Source organism: Typha angustifolia, chromosome 15 (genome assembly GCF_048772165.1).
Source record: "Typha angustifolia cultivar Huaian chromosome 15, ASM4877216v1, whole genome shotgun sequence".
Classification (NCBI taxonomy): Eukaryota; Viridiplantae; Streptophyta; class Magnoliopsida; order Poales; family Typhaceae; genus Typha; species Typha angustifolia.
In genome coordinates, this window is record NC_133253.1 from 206,143 (window position 1) to 222,925 (window position 16,783).

The window sequence follows — 16,783 nt, forward strand, 5'->3', positions numbered from 1 at the left end:
TTGTCACCATTCACCCACCTGTGAGGGTTTTAAGGGGAGGAAGAGGAAGGGAGTTTTAAATTAAAAACAAAACAAAGGGAGCAATAAATGCAGCATTAAATCGTTGTTGGTAAGGTCTAGACACAGAAGGATGGGATTCAATTTGGCGACTAAATTGTAAGCCAGGTTTTGGACCCAACCCAAATGTCAGCCTTGATGAACATCCATACTCGCCTGCGTAAAAACCCTTTTTTTTTTTTTTGGGTGAGGCTTCAAGTTTTAATGCGGACATTTGTCTATTGAAGTCTACCGATTATAGTTTATAAAGGGAGGGAGGGAGAGAGAGACTACCGACAAAAAAAAGAAAAGAAACGCTATTGAGGTAGTAGGCAGTTATTGCTCTCCGCTTCTCCATTTCTTCTCCCTTTCTTCTCTCTCTCTCTCTAGTTCGTAACCCCCCCCCTTAGAGAACTCACGAGAAAAAGCCTCTCTCTCTCTCTCTCTCAAACACACAGACACTAATTTGTCTGTGGGTTTTGTTTGGTTGGTATTAGGAATTAATGGCTCACCAGGGCATGGACGTCCACCGGAATGTGGCCGTTACCGGTGATCTCTCCGGTGGTTCTCAGCCTGAGACCGGCCCTTCTCCGATCACGTCGACGTTGGACAGTCTCTTTCCGGGGAATATTGCGGTCAGTTTTCTTCCTTGGGCTTTTTTTTCCACAATTCCTTTCTTTCAATTATTTGTTCCATTTTCTGGATTTCTGCTTCTTGCCGTTTCGGTGATTTGCTTCTTTCTTCTTCGACGGTTGGTCATCAGAAAACTTGGACACCTTCTTTCACCGGCCTTCCTTGTGGTTTTCCTTTTATTCGTTTTCTTTTGGGTTCTGCTGAAATTTTTTAAGCCATATTGATCTTTTCTGTGCACATATAGTTTTAGAGAGAGTTTATTATGGAATGCAGCCGGGATTAATTTGTTCCGCAAACCTATAATATTATGATGTATTAAATTTTTTCTCTTCAAAGCGATCGAGCCCATGCAGTCCTTATCTGCCTTTGCATGCTATGATTCCACATTCTATTGAAATCAATGCTTTCACATCTTACCGTAAAAACTGTAATAAATAAATAAAGTTTTTACTTGGAATTTTTTACACATATAATTACTATTCAACTACTCTTCTTATCATTCTCTCACTTCTTTTGGCAATCTTGCGAAGTATAAAGATTCCCCTTTTATCTTTGCATGCAGGAAGGAGGTGAGGATGTGGGTCTAGAATGGCTATCCATCTTTGTGGAGGATTGTCTCTCTAGCACCACAAGTTACACATCTCAACACTTCCCTATCTCCACCAACACCACCACCACCACCACCACCACCACCACTACTGCAGCAAAAACGTCTGAACCCCTTCCATCCCAAAACATGACACCCTCCTCCCAAGACCTTGAATCCCCAAGCAAGACCAAAGGCAAAAGAAGAAGAAGTAACCCCCACTGTCAGACCCTTCACGTGACCCCATCAGACCCACCACCTCTTCTCCACCAGACACATTGGCTGGCAGACAGTGAGCTCATCTTTCCCAAAAAGGAGCAAGAAGCAGACACCAAGTCACCAGAACTAGGATCAGCAGGAAGGGAGAGGGAGGCAGAGGAGGAGAAGGTTGAAGAGAAAGAGGGGGAGATGGTGCAGCCGAGGAGGTGCACCCATTGCATGTCACAGAGGACCCCACAATGGAGGGCAGGGCCTTCGGGGCCTAAGACTCTATGCAATGCATGTGGGGTGAGGTTTAAGTCTGGAAGGCTGCTTCCTGAGTATAGACCAGCAAAGAGCCCCACTTTTGTTAGCTACAAGCACTCCAATTCACACAAAAAGATCATGGAGATGAGAATGACAGTCTTGTCTTCTAATACCAATTGAGTAGGCTACAGTGCTACGCTAGCACAATGCAACAAGTCTGTTTAGCTTGTTCAAGTTATAAACTTAGTACTTCTTCTACTCCTTCTTGCCTATGATTTGGTAGTAAACTCTTTCGTCTGCACTTCCTTCTGCATAATTGCTTCTCTTTCCTTTTCTTTTTCTTTTTTTCAATTTTTGCTCTTATATGCTTGTTACTTTGTTTTCAGTAATTTATGACAATATATAAATGTATCTGTGGTGGAAATGATTTGATTTATATGTTTTAGGAACTTGCACTACTAGAAATTTTTATTATTTGTAAATCTTTGGACTTAAAATGCTGATCATTCAGAAGGAATCTGGCTGTTTGCTCTCAGAGATGAAACACCAAAGAAATGTCTTAAAGCTGATCCAAATTAGTACTTCTTTTAAACGATGTCGGAAACTTAGGACCCAAAATTTAGTATATACCTTTTTCTGAGAGATGAAATTTAGTATATAAATTTAGCGTACAGGTCACAGAACAGACTCATCTTTTGTCTAATCTTCCTTTTAAACTGGTCAACATATTCAGTCACGTACTCAAGTAGTCAACTCTCGTTAGCCATCTTCGACAAAAAGCTGAGATGATCTATTTAGTATTGTAGAATAAGATTGAAAGAAAATTCAGGCTGCTTCATGGTGGATAATCGAAGTCAAATTTAGAACGCATGCCTGTAGAACTCAAAAGTAATATGGGCTTGACATTAACGATAACACCGGAAAAGAATAAACCCTAAACCACATGCGAAAAAAATAAAATTAATTAATTACACTGACACCTTTTTTGTTACTACACCTAATTTTCACATGACCACCTAAATTTTTTTAGATTATAATAGCTCCTCCTAAATTTATTTAACGTCACCATTTTGTTAATTTACCGTCAAGAAAATTAGACGAATGAACTTACTTAACAGTCATGTCGAAATATACCAACTATAAAATGACCTTGATATCCTCATTGGTAGAAAAGAATTTAATTTTATTTTGATCCAATAATAATGAACAAATATATCCCTCTTCCCTCGTCTTCATTCTTCCCTTCCACCTATCTCGATCTTTCCTTCCCTCTCTCTCTATTTCCCGACGATGCTGCCGCCTACGACAACAACATCGTAGGAGGACAATGGCAGCGCATGAGCAAGAGGCGACGACCCGATGGAGCAACGATTATGTCCCACGAAGCGACGCTTTATTCACCGGCGGTGATCTAGTTCAACGATAGTGGCGACCCCTCCCTATTCTCTTTCTCCCTCCTTTTCGACGATGCTACCGCCCACGACGACTGCGATGCATGAGCAAGATGATGATAGCGGGGATAAACGGGAGGCTGCGATGCAGTGGAGCAGCGATCGGGTGCCACGGGGAGGCGCTTTATTCATGGCAGTGATCCATTTCGACAGCAATGGTGGGTCGAAGGACGACAAGAACAATGGTAGCGCCGCTCTACACTCCCTCCTTGACGACACTACCACCCACAACAACGATGACGCATGTGCATGGTGGAGCAGCCTCTACATCCGCACCGCCGCGTCGACTCTGCCACGGAGCAGGCGACCTTACATGACTTGTGTAGATCCAACACCACAATCCTTCCGCGAACCCCACCGCCGCCCTTCTTTGGCGTTCAACGCCGACCTTGCTGTAGAGCTGCTCGAGCTCGTCATCGACAGAAGTCACGACGTCCTTGGCGCACTCTTCGAAATCATGACAACTTGATCTGAGAAAGAGAGAAACTGGAAGGCGTGGTTCTTGATGGTGGGCAGTTGGGTTTGCTGGACGAGGATAGTACAGCATTTAAAAAACTATAAGTTAGTTAAAGATATTTAAATGTTTTCATAATTTTATTTTATTTTGCTAGCTAAATCAACGAGCTTATTAACTTATTAAGAGTATTATTCTCATTAAGTGCTGTCGTTAGCCGTTTCACTTTACCCCAAAACTTATGAGTATATTATAATCTAAATTTTTTTTATAAATCTCCATAAAAATCAGATATAGTACAAAAGATGCCACTATAATTAATCCAAAAAAAAAAACAATTTTTTGACCAAAATAAACTTATTTTTAATTTTTTTTTATATCAAAATAGGCTTCCTTCAAATTTATTTAATTCACTGGAACCCTAATAAAAAGTCCAGTAATTTTATTAGGATTACAGTGAGCTAAGTTTGGTCTTGTATGCGTGCAAACTTATCTTAGTAAAAGCTAAGCTCTTACTGCCAGAAATCCGCTAAACCTGCCATCAAACGATTATTGATCTCTCCGGAAATTATCTGCAAAGTAGGGGGTCAATTGGCTAATACTTTCTCAGAGAAATTGCCCGATCAATCATAGGCCGTAAACACCCTGGTACCAACTATACATGCATGAAATGGACTTTTCAAATTGATTTCATCGTCTGTCCTCAAGATGCTCTGTATGGTCATGATGCTCACTTTATTACTTCTTTGCTCCAAATGTCACCAAGGTGTGAGCTTAACAATAATAACAAACTGCACTAACCATGCAGATCATTTTACATCAAGTTATAAGATAAAGAAATCCATGCGACTGAAATCAAGTAAAGATAAAATGGAGGGAAAGATACAACTCACTGCTTTCTTCAACTATTCTACCCTACTTTAATTTCTGGTTCTTACTTTTAAGAGATTACAAAGGTAGACTTACAGGCGACTTAAAGGCTTCAAAAAAGCACAAGAAAAAAAAAAGAACAAAGGTAATTAGTACTCAAAAACTGAAAGAAAGGGAGTATGACAACTCTGCAGAACACCCATCACTCACCATAGACCCCATACACTAGAGCTCCTAAATCTAAGGGACACTATTAAGAAATAGGAAACAGTAAACCAACTCAATTATACGAACTGAGGAAAGCTAACTGGCTTACCACAATGAAGTGGCTATGTAGAAATTTCTCATCATGCCATGAACTTTGCAGCCTTTGTTTGAAATTGAGATCAAGCATATTTGGATCTATATCTGGCCAAGGAGAAGGTCTTCCTGAAAGTTTATAGCTCAAGCAATGCCAATTGCTACAGCTAAGCAAAATAGGATTTGTCAAAACCTAACAACCACTGGCAATACCATTTGCAACAGCATGCTTCTCAGCCGCAGGTTTAGCAGCCTTAAAGGCATCATCAGCAATGGGGGCCATACCATTCTCAGTTAGTTTTTTCTCTCCAAGACTACCATGGGCTACTTCCTTGTTCAAGGTGGAAACATATTCCAAAGGTTTCTGCAATTTAGACTTGCCATTAACCATATCCTTCTCTTTCTCTCCAGCAAGAGCATCAGGAATCCTTCCATCCCAGACCTGACAAATTAAAAGGTAAAAGTAAAATGGAGGGCCATGGATTACGGTAAATACCTCATCACTGATCACCTACTCAAAAGTTAAAAAAACAGAAATAGCCGCAAACATGCAAATCAGGATAATAAGAACACCAAATGTATACCAAATATAATAGAAACAATAGAACTAATAACCCACTCTAAAGCACTTCAAATTGAAAATAAGGAAAACAGAGAGCATGAGCATGCCTGTTTGTGAAGCTGCTGTTGCTTTGCTCTTTTCGCTTGCATCAGCTTTTGGCGGTTCTCATAGAAGCCAAAATCATCCAGAATAGAAGTCTTGCTGATATGATCCTTGAAAATCTTAAGCATCTCGAGCCCTTGCTCAAGCCTTACCTGCATTGTCATAGGAAGAAACAGTAAGATACCTCTTTTAGCAAGATAATTTACTAAGATGCCTCTTGCAGATACTGACTTCTTGAGTATCTCTACTGTTTGTTACTGGCTTGTTGTCATTGTTCTCCAGTGTGATGTGCTTAAGAGTGCTGTTTGGCACGTCTTTGACAAAGTGCCACTTAACCGGGAAACAACCACTCCACTTGTCTTGCTGCCAGTACTCTACGGTCTTGTTAAAATCAACTGGACCCACCATTTCAGCGACACCAACAAATTGCCCACTGGTGTTTACCTGCACATTTAAGGAAAGGCTCAATAATGTCATTGAAGAGAAAATATGAAGAGTACAAAGCAATTCTCATACTTACAGAGAAAAAGAGAAAAACAGGGCATCCCCCAGCTTTTGCCTGAGCTTCCTGGTATCCAGCATCCAACTTCTTGTTTCCATTAGGTGTGCTTGCCCAAACATTGTACTTAATGCTCTTGTGAACATCATCCTCACTATATGACTTAATGATAAAGAACTTCGCATCCGCATACTTTTCAGGAAAGTCTGCTCGGTTGTACTGCTCCCTATCTGGAACAATACTGGTATCCTCGTTCACATGCGGAGGGAGGCTCTGTCCCTTAACAGCAATAGTAACACTAGGTTCAAATGACTTCTGATTTTTGAAACGGCCTGCTCTTGGGCCTCTGTTCAGCTCACTAAATCCATCCTGATTCTCATTAGCAAAACCATAAAATCCATTGCCTCGCCCTCTGGGCTTGAATTTGTTATCTACGACAAGCCCCCAACGTCCATTTGTTCTGGCATCATAGCCATTGGGACCAAAACCAAGACCAGTTTTAAAAGAATTTCCATATTGACCATACTGCCTGTTATTTGGATATGTCCTATTTAGAAATCCAGGAGCTGCTGGCCCCATTCCAGGTGTTGGTCTCTGAGTATGCATACCCTGAAATAAAAAAGTAAAATTAATTCTAAATATGAGACTCTCATGTTACATCTTACCATAATAGATCTGACATCTGTAGTTCTACCCATAAGAATGTTCAAAGGAATTCCTTAAAAACAATATGGATACAATGGAACAAATTTATAATGCTGAGAGAAAAGAGTCGCCTTGAAAAAAAGCAGTCACCCCATCAATTGTATAAACAACAGTACCCCAACAGTGACATCAGGTATCTGATGCAACTAAGAAAGAAAACCTATCAGACAAATGGAGTTCATAGTAGCATGTTTAGTGATCCACTAGAACATAATTCTCAATACAAGTATGCAGCAGTGATCTGTGACTTACCATGAGATGAGGTAGTGGATGCTGATTCTGGTTCCTTGCTAAAGGAGTGTTTGAAGCATGTGAAACCACAGAAGACATTGAGTTGGTTGTAGTTGGCCTCTGTTGCCCATTAGAATACACAGGTCCATCAAACCATGGGAAGGGAGTTCGCATTCCATCAAAACCATATCTTGGGTCCTGGTAACCAGTAGAATGAACTCCACCTGGCAAGACCCCCCCAAATGATCCATTGTGGGTCACTGATGAATTTTGCAGACTTGGCCTCAGAGGTGCTGATGCACTGTTCCCATTTGCATTACCATTCGCAATTCCATTTGTGTTTGTTTTGGCTTTCTCCACAGGAACTGGTGACTGATCAGCAGCAACAGAAGTAGACACTTCCCCCTGAGAAGTAGGAGTCTGGCTTGGTACATGTGATGATATTGTAGATGGTGGCGGCTGAAAGAATGAAGTCGGATATTGATAATGCTGTGGACCATAGAGTTGACCATCATTTCCAACAGTTGGAACTGGGGAACCAGGGGAAGGGTATGGACTATAAGGAGCATACCCATATCCGTGGTGGTATATGTCTCCATAGACTCCCTGACACAAGTGGAGAAACTCATTAAGCCACCATTATGTTGTACAGAAATAACATAAAGGAAATGTACAAAAAATTTAAAAGGAATATCCAAAATAGTTAGTAACCGCATTCCATAGAAAGGGATACATCTGCAGAAACTATTAACATATGTGAAAAGCAACAGGACATGTCCTCTTCATACTTATTTACCCAGTGAAGAAACTAACTTTTGAACAACATTTTCACTAGAAAAGATCACGCCCATCTAATTTCACATATAACATCCAACTTACATATATATTTTTTTTCACTTCAATTTGAAGGAACACGCGCCTTTATAGCATGAATAGTTCACAAGGTCAATAATCCATTCTCATCTGAAACTTACCGGGGTCATCTCCACTCCATCATGATTTACATATCTAGAGTAATCATCCCACTCGTTTGTAGAACCATCATAACCTGAAAACAAGGAAGTATAACTTTTACATTTCAGCAAACAAAAGAACAAATTCAGATGATACAGAAAATGAAACAAAAAAATATCAAGTTTGGGAAAGAAAATAATGATAAAATCAATATAAATGATGGAACTCATATGAGATCTGTTCATGTCAGAGATATCATAGATAATAAATGAGAACTATGAACAGATAGATCAAACTGTCAAAAGAAAATAATAATAATAAGCTTCAAAATTAGGTACCCCTAATCAGTAGGAGGGCATAAAGGAAGTTGTTTACCTCCATAGTAGTAAGCTGTAGATGGATATCCATTGGGCAGGTAACACATCGTTGGATCCATGAAATCTGGAAGCACGGGTGTCAATGACCGCTCTGAAGGGATAGGCATGTTTTGCGCTCCGCCATTAGCAGATGCCTATCAAAATTTAGAATACCATGAATATCCAACTTTAATGCAACAAAGAAAAACTTAGAACTAACAATAATATATGCATCCATGAGTTACAGAGTGCTAGAAAAAGGGTCAGATAACAAAACTACCTTCTTGGTAGTATCCACAGCATTGTACGCTTTGCTCTGAGAATCTAAGGACAGCTTTTTCAATGAATCGGTGGCCTCTATTTTCATTGAATTAAGGGGAACAGTAAACTAACGACAAGAAGATTAGAAGAAAGAAACAAGATGACGAGCCCAGTAACGGGTGTTCATACGAACGAACGAAAGGAAAAAAGAAAGAAAAAAAAAATGATAGCAGGTAAGACTGACTGCGCAGTTATATTAAACAAAAGGGAAACGGAAAGCTCTGTCAGATTCCATTGAAAAGAACTGCAATAGCTCATAAGCAAGGAGGGAGAAACAAAAGATATCAAATTTAGCACCAAAACAGCACACAAACCAAGACCCCTTTACTAATTTTGCTCATTCGAAATGAAAGAGAACCTTTTTCCCACCATATGGCACAAGATAAATCTCGAATTCGGATAAGCAATAAATAACATAATCAGCAGATAGCAGCACAAAGAAACCCGCCAAAGCTCGCCAACATAAAAGGAAAATCCAAATCACCACACAACAATAACAAATCCCACGAAAAAAGAAGAAGAAGAAGCTCCAATCTACGCGTAAACCCCAACAAAGCCCTCCGAAAACAACAATCGAAGATGGATAACGAGTGATAACTTAGTATATCAAGAAAGAGAACATCACAAAAACAAAGACAGCAATCATGGCAACAAATCGAAGGAACAGCAAAAACCCTAACCCCCAGGTAGGGGATCGAAGGCAGGATACGGTCAGCGGTGGGAGCAACAGCCGCCATGGATCAGATCTGGAGGAGAGACGCGATCTACAGGAGGAGGCACCGATGGGATCCGAATCCCGAACTCTAACTCTAACCTAAGGTGAGAGAAGGCAAGAAGAAGAGTAGGGGGTAGGGGGAAGGGGAGCCGCCGCCAGTGGAGGGGGGAGGGGGGGGGGGGGGGGGGGTCAAAGAAAAGAGGGTTTGAGACAAGCAAAAGCGGTGATTCAAATAGCTCCACGGCTCCGACTCCGTCACCATGGGATATCATAACGTCAATTTATTGTTTTCTTTATTTTAATCATATGTGCCTTTCTTGGGCAAAGGGGTAGTAAGATTAAAACCCTAGCTTTTGCTGGGCCTTTTACTTGCTGCCATGGGCTGGGCCACACCAAATGGCTTTGTTAGAAAGTCTTTCCAGATGAAATGGGCACAAGCAAGCTTTCAATTGAAGGCTTTCTTCATCCCGATAGTTACGAATTCGACCGTGTGTTACTTACTGATTGCAAAATAAATTACTCATAAAAGGATAAAGAGGCCCTTATTCTGGTTCTGATTCTGGCCTAGCAGCCTTGGTATGAATTATGAACTATGAAATGCTCAACCACATAGAATGCCAAAAAGGGCAAGTAAAACTCTGCAGATTTTTATTCACGTCTGTAGCGGTCAGAGAGTGAGTGACATACGAGAACTTCCCCAAAATTGATAAGAAAATGTTGTTTGTGGTGGAGAGTGGAGACCACTTGCGAGTTGCGTGCAAAACTACTTTGTTTGGACTGAGATATTGTTTTCTTTTCATTTATTTTTATTATAAAAAAGATTGTTCAGATATACAATTCCATGCATCTCACTTCTGCTACTTTGGTGTCGCCTTCAATATTAATGGAAAGCACACCAAGTTGTTCAGCCTTTTTTGGTTTCCTCCTTCTTCTTCTTTTTCTCTCTCTCTGATATAAAAATATAAAAAATATCTTATTGTTCAGCTATGGAAGGAAAAGAAATTGAAACCATTTTGCAAATCACAAATCTCGTGAATTGGTTACAACTGCATGAACTTTCTTCGTTAAATTAAGGTACACTAAGCACTTTGGTGACTGGCATCACTAACTCCGCTCCTGACATTATTTACTCTCACAATTAATGGCGTCCTTACTCGGTGATGCCCATCAGACCAAACTATTTCTCCAAGATCGTATCGATCTTGAGATTGTTTGATCGGCTGGACGGTCACATAATACGAAATATTTACCTTATGGAAGGAGAAAATTAGGAATTTTGGCCACACAAAAGTGTAGACCCCTTGAGGACTTGTCACGCTCGCATAGTAAGCGGCATTTCTTTGGCCCACATTCCTCAAAGTTCTCTTAATTGTTATGGTGGAACGAAGATCCGATACAACAATTGCCGGATAATTTAGGTCCAAATCCGAATAGCTTCCGCGGCAGCTTGTATTGTTAATGCTCGGAGATGGAATAACTATTCTCTTTATCTGCGTTTCAGAATAGCCTATGCTACAGAGGAAGACGATGTAGTCTCGTGCTTCCATGTCGTAAACGAGTCCTGGATCCAACGCCTTTATTGGATTTACGTGTCCAGCTCCGATATCAAAGGGATCTACAGGTTTTAGAGTTCCCCCAGCCAAGCTAATATCAGAGCTTCTGTCACTCGTGTAAGCTACACCACATCCAAAACATTGGAATTAGAACTAAGTGTGAGTAGTTCGCATTGGAATTAGCCTATTCTTTTTTGTTACCTGTCGTCATGATGGCAGACTTGATGGCCGCAGGGGACCAGCTTGGATGAGCAGACTTGATCAGGGCGACGACGCCAGAAATGTGAGGGCACGACATCGAGGTCCCTGAATCGAAGTTCCAGCTCACTGATCGCCGGTCGAACGGTAGCAAACTTGGTGATGATTTTGGTGGCCATGCAGCTAATACGTTAACTCCAGGAGCAGCAATATCAGGCTGTGCAAAGTATTAATATTAAGCATGGCACAGTAAACATAGTTGAATAGTTGGAGTATTTAGAATGCCCTTAATTGAGTACCTTGAGGATGTTAGGGGACACAGAGCTTGGTCCTCTGGAAGAGAAGTATGCAACAGTAGGTGCAGGTGAGCTTCCAATACTTGTCCTGCTTGGATATATATGTACAGTCGAGTCCCTTCAAGTTACATATGTATGTTTCTTTTGTATTAGCTTGATAGGGAATATGACGAAATTATATAATGTTAAGGGAATTTAAGGATGACTTACTTGTTGGATCGAATGTAGTAGAGGATTTGAGTGCCTTGATAGAGATCGACATGGACGGTCGGAAGGAAATCGTCTTGAGCAATTCGCTTGGTGAGAGTGTCGACAAAGATCATGGCTGATCCATTGGCTACCAAGATTGCCAGGGCTGCACTTGTGCTCGAGACTTGCCCTACAGTAGAGAAACATAGAACAATCTTTCCTGATGCAAGGTTGCGGTTCCATTTGTCGAAGGAGCACGACCTTAACAAAAGACACATCATTAACAAGCCCACATAACATAAGTATAGCACCAATACTCGGTCAATTAATCGTTATTATTTTTTGTTTTAAATAAGAGAGAGAGAGAGAGAGAGAGAGAGAGAGAGGATCACCCATCATCAAATAATTTCCCGCTGTCTATTAAATCCATCTTCATTTCCTTCACATTGAAGCTTTGCCCCTATCCACAGTTCATCATTTGGTTAATTAGTTTGTCATGAAGCCCAGATTAATTAATATAAAACAGAATGTAAAGACAAAAGATGCACACGCCTACTCTTTATTTACAAAAAGAAAAAGATCACAGGGGACCAATAAGTACTACAGCACACATGCATCTCTGTATGTAGCACGGCATATCCATGTTAGTTTTATAAGCCAGCCCAGTTCATGCAGATAGATCTATTCGAATAGTAGACGAGGAGTGAAATAAATATATATATATACCGTAAAGGAGGTATTGTTCCCTAGTGTGATCTGGGTCGGAAAAGTCCGGTCTATAGTACCAGCAGCAACGCACAACCCCCATGGCGAAACATTCTGCACTAGAGTCGGCTCCGGCCCGTCGTTCCCCGCCGAGAACACCGCCGTCACCCCGAGCTGCATCGCGTGGAACGATCCGATATCCGTGCTTGTCGAGAAGAACGGCATCAACGGCGGCGATGCTCCTAACGACGCCGATATCACGTGCACGCCGTCACGCAACGCATCGTCGAACGCCGCCAATATGTCGGCTTCGCTGCATCTCCCTTGCAGATCCTTGAACCAGCATATCTTGTACACCGCTAGCCTAGCCCGGGGCGCGCCACCACGGGCGACGCCGCGGCCTAAGCCGAAGAAGCTCGCGTTCGGCGCGATCGATCCGACGGCAGTGGAGGCCGTGTGGGTCCCGTGCCCAAGCCGGTCTCGAGGCGATCTGAATTCGGCGTCGCCGGAGGTGTTCAATGGCCCGAACTCGCTTTCAAAGCCGTTGATGTAATAACGAGCGCCGATCAGCTTCCGGTTGCATGCAGTCTTAGGGTCGAATTTCTCACCTTTGACACATGCACCGCGCCATGATGCAGGGATTGGGCCCATGTTTGGCTCCTCCTTCAAGCTCTCGGATTCCGGCCATATGCCTTTCGGCGAACAAATTAATAATTAAGCAAAACAGAGTATAAGGGAGTACTGCATTAAGATCCGAAGGAAAAATAAATAAATGCACCTGTGTCAAAGATGCCAACAATTACATCATCCCCGTACGTCAACTGCATCGGAGTCACTTTCCCGGAATCCAACTTGAGGCCCATAAAGTCCCAACTCCGAGTTGTATGTAGCTGCAGCATCTTGCTTCTGAAAACCGATATCACCCCTTCCATACCTGTTAAATTCCAGTATGTAAAATTTGTATTCTTTGGCAGAGAGTTGGCATGAGTAAGTATTTGCTTCTTACTGGCCAAGGTGGTGGCCTGCGTTGAATTGAGCACTGCAGCAAATCCTGAGAACCCATGCTTGTAGCTATAGAGCAGGGCTTTTCTTGCGTCCTTCTCTCTGCAAGTTAAACTTTCAAATAGCTAGAGTTGGTATGAAAGAAAGAAACATTAACCTATTTAGCCTAAGCTAGAGGTTGTTTACTTAGAGAAGACACTGGAAAGAAGTTCGAGATGGGACTTTGTGGTGAGAAGAGGATCTTGGCCATGGTTATGGCCCAAGTAGACAATGTGAACCTGCAAGACAAGGGAAAATAGACAGCATGATACAAAACCTTAATTTGGTGGCTAACAGAATAAAAAGTGAAGCTCTTGGGATGACAAAGTTTACATGGGGTGTTGGTGTGGTAGAAATACAATACAGTGCGAGTGTGAGGATGAGGAGGAGGACCCAGAGCTGCTTAAAGGAAGCAGTCATTGTCTTTAACACGATCACCCAAATGGAATGCGTGAGGATTATATAGATGAAGAAAAGGTCAGAATTTATGATTCCATGGGTTTGAGTGTACTGGATTGGCATGGTGTAGGGTGCTTGCAATACAAGCTTCCAAAGCTAGAATGACTTCTGACAACCCCCCATGGCTGCATGATTACCTTTGTCCTGTTGATCTTCCATCTACATTTATAGCTCCTTGTCTTTTGATCACTTAGCTAAGCGGTAAAATTTATTCAAGACGGACGATCATACAGTATAATTTTTATGCTAACGTTGCAAGCTAGGCTGTAAGAAGAAATGGAACCCGCTTCCCCTCCTTTTGTTCCAATTCTATTATTTAGTCTTACTACCTTTTAGACCTAAGATTATATATAGGTGAGACTAAACTATGTAAACTATGATAGCTTTTGGGATTCCCAAAAAGGCTAATCTCAGGATTTAGAGTTCAAGCATATAGGTGAGGAATGGACATTTAGAGAATACATGTGTGGTCTGCATGATTACCCCTAAATATCCAATTTCATGATAAGATCATAAACTAGATCTCCCCTATTACATTAAAGTGTTTTGAAGTCACCATGATAAGGGTATCTTAATATATCGTATCCAAGGACAATCTGCGAAAGTGCGACAACTCAAAATTTAGTTCAATATGTTTGGCATTACATAAAACATAAGAGTCTTCATACTATTCTAGCATACATTACTCCACCCTCCTCACAGTCATAGCTTTCTTGTTGAACACAGTAGATCTAGTGTCATGAAAGCTATGCTTAAACAACTAAAAGGTTGCATGAGCAGAGTGAAGTGCTATATGTGCCTGCACCATATCTAGATTATTCAGAACTTTCAATTCAACATCTTCAAAGAACCTACTCTAGGAACTTTCAAACACCTTCATCAACTTCAACCTTTTTGTTCTTCATTCTCTCTTTCATTTTCAGTTCTTAAGAGATAACTGAAAGTAAAGGATTAACATGCATAATCATGAAGTCTTAAACCCTATCGATCGCCTAGAGTCATGCGTGTCATGTACTGATATAAACATGTCTTAAGAACATGGAGTTATATACTTAATAATCTCCCCTATGCTATGTTGTTATTCTTTATGTGTGATCAATCCAGGGTTTAGGAGGTATCATTAACTTGAAGTAGCTCCTTATTGTTCTTAATCTATGTAGCCACTAGTCTTAAAACTTTTATCACAAAAATTGGTCGTGACTAGTAACTGAATTCCATTTTTACAGTTATATTTACCTAGAAAGAAATCTCAGTATGAAGCATTTCAGAAAGTTGAAGTGCTACTAAAATGAGACTTATGTAACACTCTTCCTCTACTGCCATGAGTTCAACCATCATATTTCTTTTACTTTAACGGAAAATATAACGGCATGCTTCACCGACCGTCAATCTCTTGTGACTATCTATAATTACATAGAGATCTTGCGTCATAGTATACAATATCGGAGAATGCAAACCACAATACTTTCGTTAAGATTCATGTTGAGTGGCTGTCATAGTTCCATGTAACCTATTTTATGAACCCTTCAGACGATATCAGGAGTTGTGCTAAAGGTCTGGCTTATTATACTTTGCAAGCACAAAGTTTCTTTCTAAGAGTTCTTCATTTGCATTAACAATTCTTGTCAAATCCTCTGCAGGGTGGAATAATATCTGTTATTGTTCCAATTCCTTGAGTTCAAGCATGAGAGAGGAGTATATTTGTTGACTATGCTAATGCAATTATGAAATTTCCACTGGGCTTGAGAAGAACTGAGATAATTTGTGAGAGCAGACAGCTTACAATAGATAATTTCATATTTGATTCGCAAATTGCATCAAGAGTGATATTATATAGTCTACATCTAGTAAACTTTAAGTATGTTTCGATTATGGCATCAAAAAATTTGATAGCCTGAAGGCCTATGGAACAGTAACAGAGGTGAGAAACAAGATAGGGAAGCCCTAAGGAAAAGTTTGCCTACTAGTCGATGAAAAGAAGTTTATGAATATATATGTTATAATAAAGCATTACTGTGAAGACAAGAGTTCGTGAACAAAATTCCCTCCTCAGGTTGGATACGATGTGCTACTATAGATCTAAGAGCACAGTCCAGGGCCCAACTATCCACAGAAAACAATCTTGAGTGTATAGCTCGTATAAGACAACTAAATCTCCAAGTGAGAGCGAGAAAGAGACAACCAAAATTTTAATTCATAATTGATCTTGAAGTCCAACATGATTGCATCCAACCGAACTGTGATTCCCATATCTGTCTGCTACTTCTTGATTCCACGCGGTAATTTGTAAGGCAGCAAATATAGAGTTCATCGTCACCAGTAACTAATTAGCCGAAGTCTTGGTCTTTATTTTTATTTTGGTAAGCTGTCAACACAGCGTCAACATATGTCTCTCTTTCTTTCTTTTTATTAAAGAACATGTCTGAGGTCAAGTTGACTTGTTGAATTATTTTATTGATATACTGACGCAGAAAAATCAAAAGCTGAACCAATAGCTACTTAAACTGGATGTGATAATTAATTCTCTCATAAGAAGTCCTTCCAAACTCGAGCTAACTCTTTCATATTAATTTGTAGTTTTATCTTTGTCTCCAGAAGAAACAAACAGCGATTATGATTTTTATTTTTTCAAAAAGTTGGATTACATCTCTGATGCATTCTTTAGTTGAAAAATGAGCACATTTTTCTTTTGTTTCTTGGTCAACTTTATTCAGAAGTAAACTTAAATTGAGTTTAATGCAGTTGTTTCCATGTATTGCATTAAGTTGAGGCCATAGAATCTATTCTCTAACAATTTAATGCTCAACTAGCACTAATTAATAACGTAGTTTGAGAAAGAAACCTGTTGAAATATATTCAATTTCCCTGATATAACCGGCAACGTCACTATTGAAAGCGGTGTCCTTGTGGGTTAACATCAATCAAGTATGGTAGATTGAGAGGGTGTATGCCTACATACACTGATTAATGCATATGCTCTTAGAATGATTCCTCTCAGTAGGTGGGAAAAGAATACCACCCCATTGCAAGTATTAAAGCCCAGCACACTTGGAGTCTACTGTTCAAATCCAATTAGCAAACCATCCTATTATTACTGACCCA

General features: G+C 40.5%; 3 protein-coding genes across 3 annotated transcripts; 1 reads left to right on the forward strand and 2 right to left on the reverse strand.

The window, feature by feature from the left end:
- The first annotated feature begins 325 nt into the window (after positions 1-325).
- LOC140778844 (GATA transcription factor 7-like) lies at positions 326-2,144 on the forward strand. Its single transcript, XM_073123727.1, has 2 exons — positions 326-671; positions 1,232-2,144. The coding sequence occupies exons 1-2, from the start codon at positions 540-542 to the stop codon at positions 1,898-1,900; spliced, it is 801 nt and encodes a 266-aa protein (XP_072979828.1). The 5' UTR covers positions 326-539; the 3' UTR covers positions 1,901-2,144.
- Positions 2,145-4,406: 2,262 nt separating this feature from the next.
- On the reverse strand, positions 4,407-9,416 carry LOC140777346 (YTH domain-containing protein ECT4-like). Its single transcript, XM_073121392.1, has 9 exons — positions 9,235-9,416; positions 8,485-8,561; positions 8,224-8,359; positions 7,869-7,942; positions 6,916-7,500; positions 5,980-6,567; positions 5,691-5,903; positions 5,465-5,611; positions 4,407-5,237 (listed from the first exon to the last, which is right to left on the reverse strand). The coding sequence occupies exons 1-9, from the start codon at positions 9,260-9,262 to the stop codon at positions 4,989-4,991; spliced, it is 2,097 nt and encodes a 698-aa protein (XP_072977493.1). The 5' UTR covers positions 9,263-9,416; the 3' UTR covers positions 4,407-4,988.
- Positions 9,417-10,097: 681 nt separating this feature from the next.
- Positions 10,098-13,642, reverse strand: LOC140778156 (subtilisin-like protease SBT3.18). The gene is made up of 10 exons (XM_073122733.1): positions 13,556-13,642; positions 13,370-13,461; positions 13,188-13,285; positions 12,960-13,115; positions 12,203-12,873; positions 11,869-11,936; positions 11,498-11,737; positions 11,291-11,405; positions 10,995-11,208; positions 10,098-10,915 (listed from the first exon to the last, which is right to left on the reverse strand). Exons 1-10 carry the CDS (start codon positions 13,640-13,642, stop codon positions 10,320-10,322), a joined length of 2,337 nt encoding a protein of 778 aa, XP_072978834.1. The 3' UTR covers positions 10,098-10,319.
- Positions 13,643-16,783: the final 3,141 nt, after the last annotated feature.

Excerpts from the sequence above, each read along its gene's own strand:
- LOC140777346 (XM_073121392.1), bottom strand. The coding sequence starts at position 9,262 with ATGGCGGCTGTTGCTCCCACCGCTGACC. Across the intron at positions 6,568-6,915 it reads ATCCACTACCTCATCTCATG|GGTATGCATACTCAGAGACC; the intron begins GTAAGTCACAGA and ends TTTTTATTTCAG. Across the intron at positions 5,238-5,464 it reads AACAGCAGCTTCACAAACAG|GTCTGGGATGGAAGGATTCC; the intron begins GCATGCTCATGC and ends TTAATTTGTCAG.
- LOC140778844 (XM_073123727.1), top strand. The coding sequence starts at position 540 with ATGGCTCACCAGGGCATGGACGTCCACCGGAATGTGGCCGTTACCGGT. Across the intron at positions 672-1,231 it reads TCTTTCCGGGGAATATTGCG|GAAGGAGGTGAGGATGTGGG; the intron begins GTCAGTTTTCTT and ends CTTTGCATGCAG.
- LOC140778156 (XM_073122733.1), bottom strand. The coding sequence starts at position 13,642 with ATGACTGCTTCCTTTAAGCAGCTCTGGGTCCTCCTCCTCATCCTCACA. Across the intron at positions 13,462-13,555 it reads CTACCACACCAACACCCCAT|GTTCACATTGTCTACTTGGG; the intron begins GTAAACTTTGTC and ends CTTGTCTTGCAG. Across the intron at positions 12,874-12,959 it reads TGTTGGCATCTTTGACACAG|GCATATGGCCGGAATCCGAG; the intron begins GTGCATTTATTT and ends GTTCGCCGAAAG.